The sequence below is a fragment of the Hemiscyllium ocellatum genome, chromosome 36, assembly GCF_020745735.1.
Source record: "Hemiscyllium ocellatum isolate sHemOce1 chromosome 36, sHemOce1.pat.X.cur, whole genome shotgun sequence".
NCBI classification, from domain to species: Eukaryota; Metazoa; Chordata; class Chondrichthyes; order Orectolobiformes; family Hemiscylliidae; genus Hemiscyllium; species Hemiscyllium ocellatum.
In genome coordinates this window covers 36,055,061-36,072,827 of record NC_083436.1, presented here as the reverse complement: position 1 = coordinate 36,072,827, position 17,767 = coordinate 36,055,061, and the positions used below count along the sequence as shown (strand labels likewise).

The 17,767-nt window shown below is 41.6% G+C and overlaps 1 protein-coding gene across 2 annotated transcripts in view; it reads left to right on the top strand.

Annotated features, from left to right (window-relative positions):
* npnta (nephronectin a) overlaps nt 1-17,767 on the top strand; it is an 83,734-nt gene that overhangs the window by 11,021 nt on the left and 54,946 nt on the right. The window contains exons 2-4 of one of the 2 annotated variants that reach the window (XM_060851661.1): nt 231-331; nt 5,188-5,238; nt 12,394-12,486. In XM_060851661.1, the coding sequence (XP_060707644.1) occupies nt 231-331; nt 5,188-5,238; nt 12,394-12,486 (245 nt within the window). The remainder of the gene's footprint in view (nt 1-230; nt 332-5,187; nt 5,239-12,393; nt 12,487-17,767) is intronic. The other variant, XM_060851662.1, reaches the window with a different exon arrangement.

Here is a 17,767-nt window from a genome sequence, read left to right as displayed (position 1 = left end):
ACTACTATCCTAAATACGTGCTCTCTTTTTCCCACCCTCCCTGCCACTGTAAATAGCCTCTTCTTGTATCTTCGATCAAACCCTCCAAAGGTTTGATGAATTAGGACCTGGGAATGCTGGAGTCCTCGCCTTCTGGGCCTTTGTCTTCCCTACTGCTTTCTTTTGTTTAGAATTTGCCCATTTCCCCCTCTCAGGTTCCTGACCCTGTTCTGATCTTGTTTCCTATTCAGAGTCCGCAAGCATCGGTCTATTCGGGGAGGCATGTGTCGCTATGGTCTTCGGACAGACTGCTGCTGGGGATGGAATCGTAGACCCTGGGGACAGTGCCAGCGTGAGTACCTCAACCTGAAAGCATGGGCTCTGTACACTCACAGCTGGGGCTTTTAAATACCTAAGGGGCTTTTAATAAAAGCCGGGGCTTTTACACTCTGCTGGGCTTTTACCCTGACAGCTGGGGGCTTTTACACAGCTGGGCCTTGCATATTCACAGCTGAGGCTTTTAAACAGACACGGGCTGTTACACACACACAATTTTTTGCACACGGCTGGTTAAGTCATAGTTTGGGCTGTTACACAATACCTGGTGTTTTTACCCACAGCTGGTTGAGGATTTTTCACAAATGGAAGAATCTCTATACAACTGTAACATTTAAGAATGATCAAAGGGAGCAACAGTATTAATTTGGGGCTTCATAACGCCAGCAGAATTTAATCACTGCAGAGTTAAATACCACTGCAGAGTATTTTAGATGAGGCTTCCAAGGCCTTCTGTCCACTTGCAACGAGCAGTTTTGGGATCATGCACAGGTCTGAAGCTATAAACACCTGAGAATATCACACACAGCGATAGCTCTTAAACAGTCAGAGTGTTTATTAAACAGCAGATGATGAAAGTGACTGTTGATTCTTCGAGGGACATGTACACAGTAGTAAATATTGTCCGCATAATTCTGGGACAGAGAACTCTCACGATATTCAATAAGATTCTAGTCGAGCTGGAAGTTTTACACAGACCTGAGCCAAGTGTCTGCATGTTGATGATCATGGTAACATTGTAAGTTAGGAACATTCAGTCCTTTTGAGCCTGTTCCACTATTTAATTAGATCATAGTCGATCGACATCACAAATCCGTTTTCTCAACTTTGCTGCACAGTCCCAGGGTTTAACACAATAAAACTAGCCCAGTCTCCACTAGGCCCCTGCATTCAGCTTTACAGGAAAGAAAGTTTCAAATTTCTTTTACCCCTTTTGTGAAAAATTGCTTTCTGATTTTAATCGTGAATGCCTAGCTCTAATATTGAGATCGTCGCCTCTGTTCGTGAATTGCCCCATCAACAACAACAACTTGTGTAACACCTTTTTAAATCAATAAAACACCCCCAGGTAATTCCATGGGAACCCTATATCTGACAGGGTGTCAAACCAAGCCACAATAGGAAATATTGCCTCAAATGATCAAAAGCTTAATCAAAGAATTTAGGGAAGAAAAAGAAGACGTGAGAACTTGAGGCCTGGACAACTGAAAGCACCATTGATAGCAGAGAGGTAAAGATTGAGGGTATTGGGGGTGGGGGGATGCGTGGCAGTAGTATCCACTCAACCAGAACGGATACTTCATAGAATTGTGGGAGCTGGAGATGACAGAATCATTGAATTCCTACAGTGTGGAAGTAGGCCATTCAACCCATCGACACAACATTGACCCTATGAAGAGCATCCCTTTCAGACCCACTCCACGACCTTGTAACCCTGTCATTCAATGTGACTTGAGACATAGGCATCAGAGCTTTGGATAATCTCAAATTTAGGGAGGATGGAATGTGGGAGAACAGCCAAGTACTGTGTTGGAATTGTCAAATCCAGAAGTAACAAACAGATGAATGGGTCAGCAAAGATACTTCTTTCCATATTTACACATTTCAACATTTTAAACATCTCAATCAGACCATTCCTCAATTACCTACACTCCAGCAAGCTGGGTTAATGTTCCCTTTCCTGATTGTAACTCTCTCTGTGCTGTTCCTGTAAATAATCAGAGTCTGGGACTGTGTTTTTAAAAAAAAAAGCACAATCTGTGTGGTATCTGTGAAAACTAACATAACCCAAAGACCAGTGCATATTTATAAATTACCGAAAGTTTGCACATCAGCAGCAGATTATCTCTCTTACATGCTAGAGGCTATTTTATATAGATTCTCTTCAACTTGTTCAGAAATGTTATTACACTCCTCTTGAAGCCAGGCCACCTAACTTAGGGGTAAGGACATGAGCATTACACCATAACAGCCCATTTTACTTTTTGCCTAGTACAGCTGAAGGGTTTGCATATTTTAACCAGCTCTTACACAATGTTGCTTGTTTCTCACAAAGCCTAGATGAAGTTTGTATTTGCACTTGCTTGCCTGGTATTAAGTAGATGTTTCGGGAGGCAATTTTTATCTTTCCGAGCTTCTTACACGCAAAGGGGCTTCTTGGGCCTATGCAATCTTGCACAATCTTCATATTTTTATTAACTGTTAACGAGAATGAATCATCTTGAATATGTTCCAGGTTATTTTAAAATAAGAGTATCAAACATTCCGAATGTGTATTAAGTCTGCATCTATCACAATATTCTGGGAAGAAGTGGCCTGTTTTAAATCGGTAGGATTAATGGAAGTGGCTGTGAGCCACTGATCTTGATCAAATTCCTGCAAGAATCAAACAGGTTGTCCCTCTGTGTTCTGCAGCCAAGAAACACAGCAGCAGCTCCCACACACTCAGCTCCGCCTGCAAGTTCTGCTTGTCATTCATACATGGGGCAGCAGGTGGCGCGGTCTCCATGGTCCGCCTGAAAGACAAAGACTTGAGGGGAGGTGGACATGAGCTACACTTTTGTGTAGCTGAGAGTTGATTGCTATTGTTCCTTTAAAAACTCCGAGCCTCTCCCAAGTTGGAGTTTGCAGGAAGCAGAGAACAAACTTTAGGAAAGTTACAGCACAGGAGGTGGTCATTGACTGTGCGGGCTCTGTGAAGGATTTAGCTAATTAGACCCACTCCCCTTGCTCTTTCTTTTATGTTCTTCCTTTTCCACTACTCATCTAAATCCTTGTTGAAAGTTATCGTTGAACCTGTTTTCCATACCTTTTCATGCATTGTGTTTCACGTCATAACCAGTTACTGCATTTTTAAAAAATCTATTAATCTTCCCTCTGTTTCCTCTACTTGGTCCTGAATTATATTAAACCTGTCACCTTTGGTTACCAACCCTCTCACTAATTAAAAGTTCATCCCTGTTTACCTTATCAAAACCATCTGGATTGTCAGTTCCAGTAAACCTCTGTCTCTGTTCAAAGGATGGCAGACACAGCTTCTCTAATCTCCTCATCTAACAGAAGAGTCTCATCCCTATCCCACTATAGTAAGTAATCTCTGCCCTATAATCTAGTTAAGGGTTGATTAATGTTTTATAAACATTCAGCGTAACCTCTATATCTTTGCGTCCTTTGCCTCTGTTCAATCAAATCGAGGATGCCATTTTTAAAAAAAAGTCAACCCTATTCACCCTCCCCGCCATTTGAAAGATTTCTGTATGTGAATGCCGCCCCCATCCCCCCTCCCCCCTCCCCCCTCCTCCCACATTACTCATTCTTGGAAAGGAGAGGTCCCAGTAGATCGAAACCAGTTGCATGTTTGCTGGTGTTTATGGGCTCTGCTGGTCATTAGTGAACAATACAACTCTATTGATACACGGAGCAAGAAGATGATTAATGGCTGTGGAAGGGGGTAATATCTGATATTAAGCCCTATCAATTTCACTGTAATCTTATCAGTTCTTTTTTCATAACCTCGAAACACCACCTTCTGTGACTTTCCCAGTAGCAGGGACATGTAATGTAGAATCACATTGGTAGACCCATTGGTTTTCATAGAATCCCTACAAGCGTGTAGGCAGACCATTTGGCCCTTCAAGTCCACACCAACCCTCCGAATAGCATCCCATCTATACCCAACCCCCTTACCTTATAATCCTGCACCTCCCACCTAACCTGCACATCTGTGGATTGTGGGAGGAAACCCATGCAGACACGGAGAGAATGTACAGACTCCATACAGATAGTCACCCCAGGTTGGAATCTCTGGTGCTGTGAGACAGCAGTGTTAACCACTGAGCCACCGCACCACCCAGGGTTTCTGGTGGCTCAGTGGTTAACACTGCACAGTTTCAGTATCCCATTTGTTCCCCCATTCTATATCCATTCTGAATTTCTCATTGCCCTTATCACAGGAACTAGTATTTTCCACATGTGAGAATTAGTTTCATACATCTCAATAGAAAGGGAATAGTTCTCTGAGATATTGCAGGCAGTATGCCATAAACTTAATTTACCCAGTCACCAATTGCCATGACTGCAGAGTGAAAAGAGGCACAACAAATCTTCTGTGGGGGGGGGCATTCACATGTAACTTCAGTCAATAAACTTCTTCATTGTAAGTTTTCACTGTCAATTTCAATGTCTTGTTTCTTACTGCATTTGAAAAACCTTTTTTCTTTTCCAATGTAGCCCAAAGGAAATGAGTTATTCCAGTGAGGCTGCCCAATAAGATTATTGTGCACTACTTCAGGAAGCACAGAGACATTGAACAATAGTTTATAGCAGAAGTGGCTAATACAGCACGCATGGATGAAATGATGCTGATAATCTTTGCCTGCTGATATGTTGCTAAACTAGAATTCCTCACAGAGGCATATTTCACACTGACAAATATGCATATTATCGATGGACCCTGCTTTGGGCTGGGCAGTTTTCACTATGAATCAGTGAGCAAGAGGCAGTTCCTGCCAATGCACAGAATGTGTTGCCTGTGACAACTGATTAATAATTGGATTGAGGGGTGGTCCAGTTGGAGAGAGACAGTTTCCATCTCACACTCCATGTTTTATTTGCTGATTGAAGTGACTGATTAATTCTGAGTAAACAGTAATCTTGACTGACATAAGCAGTTCCCTTGTAAACTAAGTGATGTGTTTCAGAAAGTTTTAATAAATATGTGTGGGCCAAATGGCCTCTTTCTGCACTGTAACAATTGTACGTGTGTGTGTATGTATGTCGATGTATAAATGTACTGGAATGTGGCTTGTTGACAATATCAAGGCCAACCTCCTAAAAAAAGGCTCTGGAATTCTTTGGATATTTGTTTTCCAGCTTTCATCCCGTTAATGCAGAGAATATGTCGAGTAACGTACCCTCTGAAAGGTTAGCTTAACCTATTTCTTACAATAATCTTGTTAACTGGTAGATTGAAGACAGGCTGTATGAATCATTGAGTGGCCTCAATGACAGGTGTCAGCTGTAGCTCAATGGCAGGACTGACGTCCCTGGATCAGATGGTTTTATGTTCAGGTCCCATTATCGAGAGCTCAGCTCAGAATGTAGGCTGGCCCTCCTTAACAGTTGTTAGAGTGTGCTGTCTTGGATGAGGTGTTAAACTTGAAAATAGGAACAGGAGTAGGCCATTCAGCCCCTCCAGCCTGTTTTGCCACTCAGTGAGATCATGGCTAATCTGTGACCTTACCCCACACTCCGACCTTTGGTTCATGTTCCTTAATAACTTTATTTACAAAAATCGATCTACCTCAGGTTTAAAATTAACAACATCCACCGTTGTTTGTGGGAGTCCTGTCTGGTGTTTATGGACATCCTGTGTATCCTCTCCAGAGTCATCAAAAGAACCCACAGTGCCTCCCAAAAAGTAGCTGGGGAGTACTCCTCCTATACCCTGGCTAACATTTATCCCTCAACCAAGCGTCACCTAATCCGAGAATCTGGTCATTATCACTTGATGTATGTGGCCTCTTGCTATGTGCCTATTGGTTGCCATGCTTCTTACCTTTCAACGATGATAACACTTGTAAAGTACTTCATTGGGTTTAAAATTCTTTGGGATATCCCAGAAGCACTACATCGATGCAAGTTTTTTTCTCTTTTTGATATGGACCAAGAGATGATGCCACCTTATTCTGTGGACAGTAGGCCACAACAACCTCGTGTGTTTCTTGTTTGGTGTTTAATGTTTCTCCTGTACCACCAGATAAAGCAGCACTTTCTGACACAGAGCTCACTCTGAGATATTCTCAGAGATATGTTCTTAGACAGGAGTTATATGGGGTTTCTGGATTTATGGCACGGCCATTTATTGTGTCGGTGGTAACTTAAGATGAATGCTGACATCTCCAGAGCAGAATATTTTTCGGAGCTGTCCTGTCAACACTGCACATTCTGCCCACAGCTGTTTTCCCTGGATTGTTGCTAGGTGCAGGAATGCGTGCTCTGATTCAACATGCAACACCAAAATATAACTGGGTGCAGAGTAAGTTGGATAGCCCTTGTTAGCTATTATGAAAATACATCTTTTATTTGCAGAGCAAGTGATATTGTAAAAGGAATTCACTCGTGGATCCTGACCCCTCTTGTTTAAAGTGCAGTCACTAAAGAACTCACTACCAATGTTGTTCCTCGTGAGTTACTACTTGCTATGAATATGTTATTCTCTAACCCATGGGGCACTGGATATAGAAGGAATGCTACATCAAAAGGTCAGACTCATGTTACTCAGTAAGACTTACAATAATTTTTGGATGCATAGATCACTATCATATTCTTGGAGAGAGCTGATTGGTAAAGTGAAGCCACAAAGAACAGAGCAGCTTCTTGCTAGTACTTTCTGTTTCAATCGGAAGGGGGTGTGGGTGGGGATTGTGGGGTGAGGGAGTGGTGGGAAGCTATCTTTTTGTTTTGGCAGGATCTAACTTCTCCCTCTGCAAAGCTAGTCCATAGCACTAAGGTAGAGCGTAGGTAATGAAAGGATTAAGAGCAAGTAGCCATTTCTTTAACAGATGCAGTGCCCAGTTTCAATACTGAACTCACTGTGCCCAGTAAGTTTAAAGGGCATCTGCATCCAGCTACTGTGCAAGTGTTTCACTGGGCACTGTTCATTATTCAGGGCAAGGTGCCTGCTCAATATACGTAATGTCTGCAAGTTGAAAGGGAGAATAATCCAAGAGGAATCCAGGAACCACTGTGGGAATGTCCCATTTTCTCAATGCACAGCTTTCATTAGATGGAGGGCTGATTGTTAATCTTGCATGACTCAAGCTTGGGATATTGAATAAACATCAGGCTGGACCACCATGAAGTAAATCCACCGCACACAAAAGAGGTTCAAGAATGACAAAAGGAAATAAATACATGAACCAAACCTCCCCTGCCTCCTCCCGATCTCCGATAAACCTGTCTCTGAGAACTGTACGGAGTGCATTATGAGAGAAAGTGCAATGTAGGATTTACGTATCCAATCTAAGTATTTTTTTCCTCAGAGGTTTGTAAATCTTTGGAACTCCTTGCCACAGAGTGGGGGCAGAATCCTTGTGTATATTTAAGGCTGAGATAGATTCTTGATTAGTCGGGGATTGCAGTTTATAGGGAAAGGGCAGGAAAGTGGATGTGAGGAAAGTTAGATCAGCCTTCGTCCTATCAAATGGCCTACTCCTATTCCTATTTCTTATCGTCTTTTCCTTTGAATCTTAGCTGGAGGTGCTTTGCTGATTGAGAGGAATGTTAGTGAAAGATCCTATTTTGTCATAAGTTTTGGAAAGAGAAAGTTTACAATAATCTGGTGCTCAGTTTCTGAGTGAATGGAATCATTAGTGTCAGGCCACAATGATATAGAATGAAAGTGGGCAAATAGAGTTGACATGTAGATCAGCATTAATTAAAGTGAATGGTGGAACAGTCTCAAGAGGTTGAATGGCCTCCTCCCATCCTACATTTAGAATTTCATTGCTTCTTTTCTTTCCCCTCTTCCATTTCCATCCATGCTGCTTCTTGATATCTACAATATTACTCTTGAACTGTTCATAGGGGAGCCTTGGAAGAATAAAAGTTCTTACTTTCACTCCTACCCTCCCAATTATTGTGCAAGTTGCACATTTCTGTACTCCCAGCCTGATGTCTCCTTGATGTACAGCTACAACAGCAGTGACAGTCCTCCATTATTGTCGTTATTGCAAGAGGGTTTGAGTACAGAAGTAGAGAAGACTTGCTTCAGTTGTATAAAAACTTAGACCACAGCTGGGGTACTGTGTGCTGTTTTGATCTCCTTATCTCAGGGAAGATATTATTGCTGTAGAGGGCGTTCAAAAAAGGTTCACCAGATTGTTCTTGCGATGGTGGGACTGTCTCAGAGAGATTGGGTCAACTGGTCCTATATCCTCTAGACTTTCAAAAATGAAAGGCCTATCTTTGAAATGTACAAAATACTAAATGGATAGAATGGCGTAGTTGCAGGTAAGATCTTTCCCCAGTTAGGGAATATAGAACCAGGAGCATTGTCCCACAGCAAGTGAGATGCCACTTATATCTAAAATGAAGATAAATTATTTTACTCAGAAAGATGTGAATCTTTAGAATTTTCTACCACAGAGGACTCTGTCTTTGAGTATGTTTCAGGCAGTGATTGATAGATTGCTGATGATCCATGGCAGGACAAGGTAATGGGAATGGAATGGATGAAAGACATTGAAGTATTGATCACATGATCATATTGAATAGCAGGGTAGGAGAGATGGGCTGAATAACCTACTTCTGTTCCTAATGCTTCACCAAGTGACCATTATTCAAGTGTGGACCCAGAAATTGATTGGAAATCTATCGTGAAGATTATTGGAATTTGAGCTCCAAGCCTATCATGAAAATTTAGAAGCAGCTTATTTCCCCAGTTCTGGTAGATTCCAGAACTCTCTGACTGCTGATTTCAGAGCATGTAAATATCCGAAGCATGGCAGCTGGTATGAAGAACGTTAAAAGAAAACAGACTTGCACTTCACAACCATCAGGACAGGCCAAAATATCTTCAAACCAATGAAGTACATTTGAAGTGGAGTCACTGTTGTAATGAAGGAAGTTCAGGAGCCCATTTTCACACAACATGATCCAGAAGCCTGCTTGTGATAATGACTCGATCATTTATTTATAGTCATGTGCTTTTCATGATCTTAAAATGTAAGGAACATAGTGAGCAAGCATTGTGAGGCTCCAATGGGATAAATGCTCTGCTGAGGTGATAATTGTTGTCTGGAGTACTAAAGAAGACAACCTTTCCCCAAATAATACTATACATTTACCTAAGAGGGCAGGCACAGATTCAGTTCAACATCTCATCAGAAAGATGGCACACTTGAACGGTCAGCCTCTACTGTCAGTCTAATCCATGAAGGGGACTTGAACCCACAACTTTCTGACTTGAAGGTGTGCATATTAGCAGCTGGGTCACAGCTGACACCTGAAACACTTTCACGGTCTTGGGAGGTTAGAGCGCCTATTGCCATTTGAGTAGTGGGCGTATGTTTGTGTGGTTTAAAAAGTTCTCACTATCAATTTGTTCCAAGACTACAGAGAAACTCTACACCTGATGCACCATTCCTATTGGATGCTGTGTGGTTGGTTCTGACCTCACAAACACAGTCAGCTCACACCACAAACCAAATGCCATAATTTTCCTCGTCCAATCAAATGAGACGAATTGTGTTTTGAGCTGAACTTACTCTGATTGCGATCAGAGACTTTTTCCCCTTGCTGATGGACACCATCCTATTGTCAGGAGACAAGTGAATGACTTTACCTGCCCAACCACCATAACTGCCATTGTAAATCTTATTCATTGATGGGATGTGGGTGGCACTGGCAAAGTCAGCATCTGTTATTGCCTATTCCTAAGTGGTCTCGAGATATGAGGGAAAACTTCGCACACACACACAAGGAACCATAAGCCAACAAATATTCAAGGATTCCAAGCATTGCAATTTTAATCAGTTCCATTCTGCAGGAATGTGGCACTTCATTGTCTTTCCCCTGATATCACTCACTCTTTCTCTGAACCTTGGCTGCTGGCAACTACAATGTACAGATTACTGCTGCCTGCTGGTCACTGCAACCCACTGGTCACTGCTGCCCATTGGTCACTGCTATCTGCTGATCGCTACCATTTGCTGGTCGCTGCTGCCCACTGATCACTGGCATCTGCTGGTCCCTACTACTCACTGCCATCCACTGCTCACTGCCTCCCACTGGTCACTGCCTCCTGTTAAATACTTTTCACTTGCACAACACAAGATGACATACTGTATACAAATGTGAGACTTTTTTCTTAATTGTGTGTGGAGTGACATTATTGTGAAGGCATTTTCCAGTGGTTGCATATCATTTCCTTACTCAAAGTTTCTGTTTTATGTTCTCTTATCAAACTGCAACATTTAATTTCAGGACAACTGATAATGTAGAACAGGATGAAAGGCTACTTCAATAAGACTCGCACCCACGTCTTAATCAGTCTCCCTCCTTTAATGAGCTGGTGGGTGTGGTTCACAGTCGGCCCCTCTCTAAATATAACACTGGAAGTCAAGTCACCTTGTACCATGTTGAGAGTCACTTAAACCAAACATAACTGATGTTTGTTGGTGTGAATTACAGTGGAGTGGAGTGTGCAGCTCATGCCTTCAATGCTGGACAGCCTAATGGATACAAATAAATTAAAAATTAAAATCAATTTGTAACTTTATTTTTGAATGAACGAAGAAAGTTGAAGAAAATATGATCTGCCATTCTGTTTTCCTTTTTCCTATTCCAATGTACTGTTCCAAAGCATTGTGGCAGAGGTTGGATCTGAGACCAGTGAAGTTCACTGACATTTTGTTAGAACCACATAACCAATCCAGATTTATTAACATCTTCTGTCACAGGAGAGTTCATCAAATCATACAGTTTTACAGAACAGAACCCCTTCAAGCCTTTGAAAGAGGCATCTAATTCATCAAACCCCGTGTACTTTCTTCCAATAGCCTTGCAACATTTTCCTTTGCAACCATTTATCCAACTTACTATTAAATGTTTGAATGAAACTGAATCCTCTGCCTTTGAAGCAATTCATGCCAGGTTTTAAAAAAAGACACACACCTCAGATTCTTTTGCCAGATAAAGTCATGGAAATAAAAATGGATTTTAGTTTTGGTCATTGCAAGTGGTGTCTTATGGTCAGTGAGATTTTTTTATCGACTACTTCTCTTACAGATTTCACATTTCTACACCGCTAGAAAAAATGTCATTGCAGTTCATTCTGCATTGTTTCCTGCCTTGACAACATAAGAAATCGGAGCAGTTATATAACCCCTTACGTTTGCTCTGCCATTCAATAAGACTGTGGCTGATCATCAGCTGGATTTCCCTATATCCCCAAAACCTTTGTGTCCATCACTTACTATTTCCCATGTTCTGTTTTTATCTCTTGAGGGCTCTGAATCAGTCTGGCCTAACTGCATGACTGACAGCTCTCTACTGAACCATTCATTCCTCTCCTGGAAAGGTCCTGGACAATGTTCACAAGCTATTCAGTCTCAGAGGACAATGCCGATGATGTCCGCAGTCGTCTCTTTCCTGCAGGGTGTCACTGTACAATGATAAAAATGATATTGATTTCCCCCATTTTCCATCTCCCCTCCTCCCTTCCCAAGGTGAAGTCAATTTCAACCCCGTCCAAAGATGAGCTAACTGCAGCACAGACAAAGGATTGGTTTTCTCTGCTTTGTCTGGTGTTGAACACTTATTAACAGGAGCTCCACAACTCTGTTATTATAAGACTCTTTTTGAATGAGTATTAAGGTAAGTCAGAATGGTGCAGTAAAGCATAAAACAACAATGTTCTGAGGAGAAGATTACTGAGTTACCTGACTGAAAGTTATACTAACATTGCCAATAGCAGGATGTCCAATTACAGTGTTTGTTGAATCCAATTACTCTACCATTTTGAGGTAAGTCCTGTGCTGTCTTCCTCCAATTCCTTAAAGTATGTCATGTCAGTCCAACACAGCAGCTTTTATCATGTGTGAATCTTATGGCAACACCCCAGTGGTATTGTTAACTGATCAAGTCAGCAGCCAGTTTGTAATATTTCCAATGATGGATGAGGCAAATTTTGGAAAAAAAAGATGGGATGCCTCACAGCACATTCAATGTTCAAAGAGTAAATTACATTGAAAAGATACAATTTAGTTTTAGTTGAATAACAATCTCATTCTAAGAACATCTTCCAAATGAATTTGTTAAATCATTGTTCAAGTTCAGCCATTGCCTATTAATGTTAGAATAGCAACAAAATTGTCTTTGTGAATTAATTATGAGAAATTCACATCTAATTATCTGTTCTTACTGTATAGAATTGTGTTGGATTGAAGCTATAGAATGTAGTATCTACGATTGTTGATACTGAAAGGCTCACTCTGTGACAGTGAACTCCCTGAGCAGATGAGGCTACTGTTTGATCAATTCCAAACTTGAACTTGTTTATTCTACTCTTATCAGCTGTGTGCCAACACGGATGTAAACATGGCGAGTGTGTGGGACCAAATAGATGCAAGTGCTACCCAGGGTACACAGGCAAAACCTGCAATCAAGGTAAGAACAAGAATCAAGCTTCTCCCAATTACAAGTTATGATGTTGTCCAATGCAGAAGGATTTTCTTATTTGAGTGAACCCTTCACATGCTTTGACAGATTAGTCAAGAAATAGCATTGGCATTACACAATAAGACTTTATTAACCATGCCCATCAATAAATTGCATGTATATCATTTGTTCAAGTAATAAATGGTCCTGAATTTATACACTAAAGAAGTATAAGCCATAGATAAATTTTAGATACACATAACTTTAGGTGCACATAAAACATGTACACACTATGGTAAATTTCTGAGTTACATATGTCGAGGATATATATGATTTTTAAAACATAGAAGTGCAAGTATATATACAGGTATATTTTGGGGATTGGTGAGCTCTGTTGCATGAACAGCTAGTTTATGAGGAAGTGTAACATAACAGAATGAATCAACTCCCACATCCATTGAGGTTATCACAAAGATGCCACCTCCTCAACCTCATCCATTGCCTGAGGTGAGGTGTGGTGAGCTTCAGGTTAAACTCACCACCGGCCAGCTCTCTCTAATGACAGCTCTATGGTCCTCTGGGAATATGCTGGCTTTCACTTTAGTTACATTTGGGAAGTCCAGTGGGTGACAGTGGGTAAGTGGCCCTGGCTCTGAAGCAGAGATTTGAGGTTCGAATCCCACCCGAGGACCATAAGGTCAAGGAAGTTGAGAGTCCTGCAAATCCTTCCGCTTTGTGTCAGGTGACAGGCACCAGAAGCCGTAACACCATAAATCATAGGAGCAGAATTAGGCCATTCAGTCCATCAAGTCTGCTTTGCCATTTGATCATGGCTGATATGTTTCTCAACCCCAGTCTCCTGCCTTTTCGCTGTAAGCCTTGATCCCTTTACGAATCAAGAACATATCTATTTCTGTCTTAAACACACACAATGACTTGGCCTCCACAGGCCTTTCTTCTGCAAGGGCAGAAATTCCTGGTCATTCACGTGACAGAAAGCAAGTTGGAGTTGGTACTAGCACACTCCATTGCTCCATGTAATCCTATTTTCAGGAACTCTGAAATGTTCAAAAGCCAATTAAATATTCTGAACTGTGATCACTGTTGTAATGTAGGAAAGACTTTAGTGTTAATTTCGACTTAGAAAACTCCCAAAGTAATAATGTGATAATGGCCAGCTAAAACTTTAGTGATGTTGATGAAGTTTAAATATTGATCAAGACAACAGGAACAGATCTCTGTACAAAGTACATGTTACCACAACTTGGACTCCCCTCCATGGTTATATTTAAATATATTTTTGTATGCTGCTAATTTTTCACCAATTTGGAAGATACCTATTTCTTGGGAAATATTTAATGTATCTATAAACAGTACACTCTGGCTTCACAGCTTTCACTTTACATACTAGCTTCATGGAGCTCAGATATTCAGGTTCAATTTTTCAAAGGACCCCTTTGTTTCATTTCATAACTTTAGGAACTGGAGCAAATACTCTGATGCTCAAATGTAGTCTTTGACATCGGGAGCATTTGAACACAATATTGATCTATTTCTTGGGTTATTTTCACAAGGAGATTTAAAATGCATGCAAAGCAATATTTTGCACATCACAGATGGGGAGAATAAGATAGTGGATTACCAACTGACACGTCTTTCCATCTTCAAACCATGTATTCAAAGCATGTAGGGTACTGTGAGGAGTTAATGAGGAGGAACTCAGAAATCAAACATCTGTAAAAACGCAACTGTGCTTGATGCAGATTTTCTTTGCTGCTGTTTCTGGAGGCAGTGATTAGTGTTAAGGTTCTTTCTGGGGTTGCTGGCAGTTGTCTGGTGCTCGATGCGGCTGGCAGTCTTTTCTGTTTTGGAACTGTAATGTACGTTGGTTATTCCACCCCAAGGGAATCACAACCAAGATTGAATCTGGTCTCATCTAATGTCCATTCTCTCACTTTTTAGGAAGGGGAGAAATTGAATTGTGATTTAAGTAGAAATCCCAACACGAAACCAAAATCCCATCTGCCCTGTCAATCAGATGCAAAAGACCTGAGGCCAGTATTGTAAAGTAGAAAAGTGGAACTATTCCGGGTGTTCTGATCAATATTTCATTTTCAATCAACATCACGGAAACACGATCTGGTCATTGTCACTTTGTTATGTTTGGGAGTCTACTGAGGACATTATAACAGTGACTTCAGTGCCCAATATATAATTGGCGTTCAAGCACTTTAACATTCCTGAGAATGAGAAGGTTACTATAAAGTGGACATCCTTCTTTTTTTAACTCAGTAAATTCTATACTTTCATTAAAGGAAAGGATTTTACCTAAATCTGCTGTGACCCCCACTTCAAATCCTGCACCCATGAATCTCTACAATATGGAAGCAGGCCATTCGGCCCATTAAATCCACGCTGACTCTTTGAAGAGCATCACATCCCCCAACTTATCCCTGTAGCCCTGCATTTCCCCTGGCTAATCCACCCGTGTTATTTTGTACCATAACAAGTATCATTTTCCCAACATAATTTAAATCTGCACTGAAAATAAACACTGTTTGGGGGCGGGGGTGTGCACAGTGGCTCAGTGGTTAGCACTGCTGCCTCACAGCGCCAGGGACCTGGGTTCGATTCCAGCCTTAGGCGACTGTCTGTGTGGAGTTTGCACGTTCTCCCAGGTTTCCTCCGGGTGCTCCGGTTTCCTCACCCAATCCAAAAATTTGCTTATTAGGTGAATTGGCCAAGCTAAATTGCCCATAGTGTTTGGGATGTGCAGATTAGGTGCATTAGTTAGGGGTGATATAGGCCTAGAAGGCTAGAGGAAAGGGTCTGGGTGGATCACTGTTCAGTAGACTGTTCCGTGTGGACTTATTGGGCCGAAGGGCCTGTTTCCACATTATCAGGATTCTATAATTCTGTCATATTTATCAGACCAGTAGTAGTTTAAGAATCATCATATGCTGGCTACTCAGGTGAATTTTAAACATAATTACCTGGATGTTTTCACGACTGATATTTTTAATTCTTGCAGATTGAACACTATAATTTCTTTAATGAGATCTGTTACTGTCTGGCGATGCTAACCATTTAGTCAGAATTCTTGAGGTTGACTTTGTTTTGAACTAAAAGCAGATTTTGGATTCATTGAGGAAAGTTAGACCTGCTAGCTTGATAAATGAGGACAAAGCCACTCGGGACTTGACCTCTGTCCATTGGAGAAATGAACTGTTTACTCACAGCCCTGATCCCCAATGGACATCAAATTAGACAAGTGGCTTGTAAATATCTGAGCAACAAGCAAGTAATGATGCTTGCCCTGGGTTTTTATATGAGCATGTTGTCTAAAAATAATTGTGAGTGCAAGTTCAAGAATATAAAATGCTGGGCTTATTTGTCATTATTCCTTCTTAGTTTATAGAGTTATACAGTCATAGAGATGTACAGCATGGAAACAGACCCTTCAGTCCAACCTGTCCATGCCGACCAGATATCCCAACCCAATCTAGTCCCACCTGCCAGCACCCGGCCCATATCCCTCCAAACCCTTCCTATTCATATACCCATCCAAATGCCTCTTAAATGTTGCAATTGTACCAGCCTCCACCACATCCTCTGGCAGCTCATTCCATACACGTACCACCCTCTATGTGAAAAAGCTGCGCCCCAGGTCCCTTTTTCTATCTTTCCCCTCTCACCATAAACCTATGCCCTCTAGTTCTGGACTCCCCCACCCCAGGGAAAAGACATTGTATATTTACCCTATCCATGCCCCTCATAATTTTTTAAACCTCTATCAGGTCACCCCTCAGCTTCCGACGCTCCAGAGAAAACAGCCTCTCCCTATTGCTCAAATCCTCCAACCCTGGCAACATCCTTGTAAATCTTTTCTGAACCCTTTCAAGTTTCACAACATCCTTCTGATAGGAAGGAGACCAGAATTGCACGCAATATTCCAACAGTGGCCTAACCAATGTCCCGTACAGCCGCAACATGACCTCCCAATTCCTGTACTCAATACTCTGACCAATAAAGGAAAGCATACCAAACGCCTTCTCTTCACTATCCTATCTACCAGCGACTCCACTTTCAAGGAGCTACGAACCTGCACTCTAAAGTTCTCTGTTCAGCAACACCCACTAGGACCTTACCATAAAGTGTTTAAGTCCTGCTAAGATTTGCTTTCCTGTGGCAGCATGGTGGTTCAGTGGTTAGCACTGCTGCCTCACAGTACCAGGGTCCTGGGTTCGATTTCCGCCTGTCTGTGTGGAGTTTGCACATTTTCCCTGTGTCTGCGTGGGTTTCCTCCAGGTGCTCTGGTTTCCTCCCACAATCCAAAGATGTGTAGGTTAGGTGAATTAGCCATGCTAAATTGCTTACAGTGTTAGGTGTGTTAGTCAGGGGTAAATATAGGGAAAGGAATGGGTTTGGATGGGTTTCTCTTCAAAGGGGCAGTATGGATTTGTTGGGCCAAAGGGCCTGTTTCCACACTGTAGAGAATCTAATCTAAAATGAAGTAAAGTCCATCTGTCACTTCTTGGCCCATCTGGTCCAGGTCCTGTTGTCATCTGAGGTAACCTTCTTCGCTGTCCACTTCACCTCCAATTTTGGTATCATCTGCAAACTTACTAACTGTACCTCTTATGCTCGCATCCAAATCATTTATATAGGAAACAATTACAGAACTAGATGCTGCAATGGCTTGGATGACCTTTCACCTTTGGCATCTGCGTCCGTATGATGGTTGGGCTGGAAGTCTTGTTGCTTTCAGATGTCTGACCTGTGACAGGAGATGACAGAGCAGGCTTTCTTTTATTGTGGGAAAGAGTGAAGGAGGTTCTTCATTTACCAGGCCTTTAATAGCCCCATCCCTATTGAATTATATACCCAAAACAAAAGGACTCTGACTTTTACTAACAGGGACATGAGTAAAATAGCATTAATAAATGTGTCAAAACTTTGATTCATCTTAAGTTGGATTGCTGATTGCCACATTGAGGGAAAGATACTTCATCATAGAGTCATAGAACACAGAAATAGATCCTTTGTCCCTATTCTAAACTGAACTAGTCTCATTTACCTGCAATTATCTCATATTCCTCCAAATCCTTCCTCTTCATGTATCCATCTAAATGCCTTTTAAATATTATAATTGTACTCGCCTATACCACCACCGTTGGTAGCTAATTTCCATACACGCATCACCCTCTATGTGAAGACGTTACCCCTCAAATCCCTTTTAAATCCTTCCTCCCTCACCTTAAACCAATGCCTCTCTAGGTTTGGACTCCCC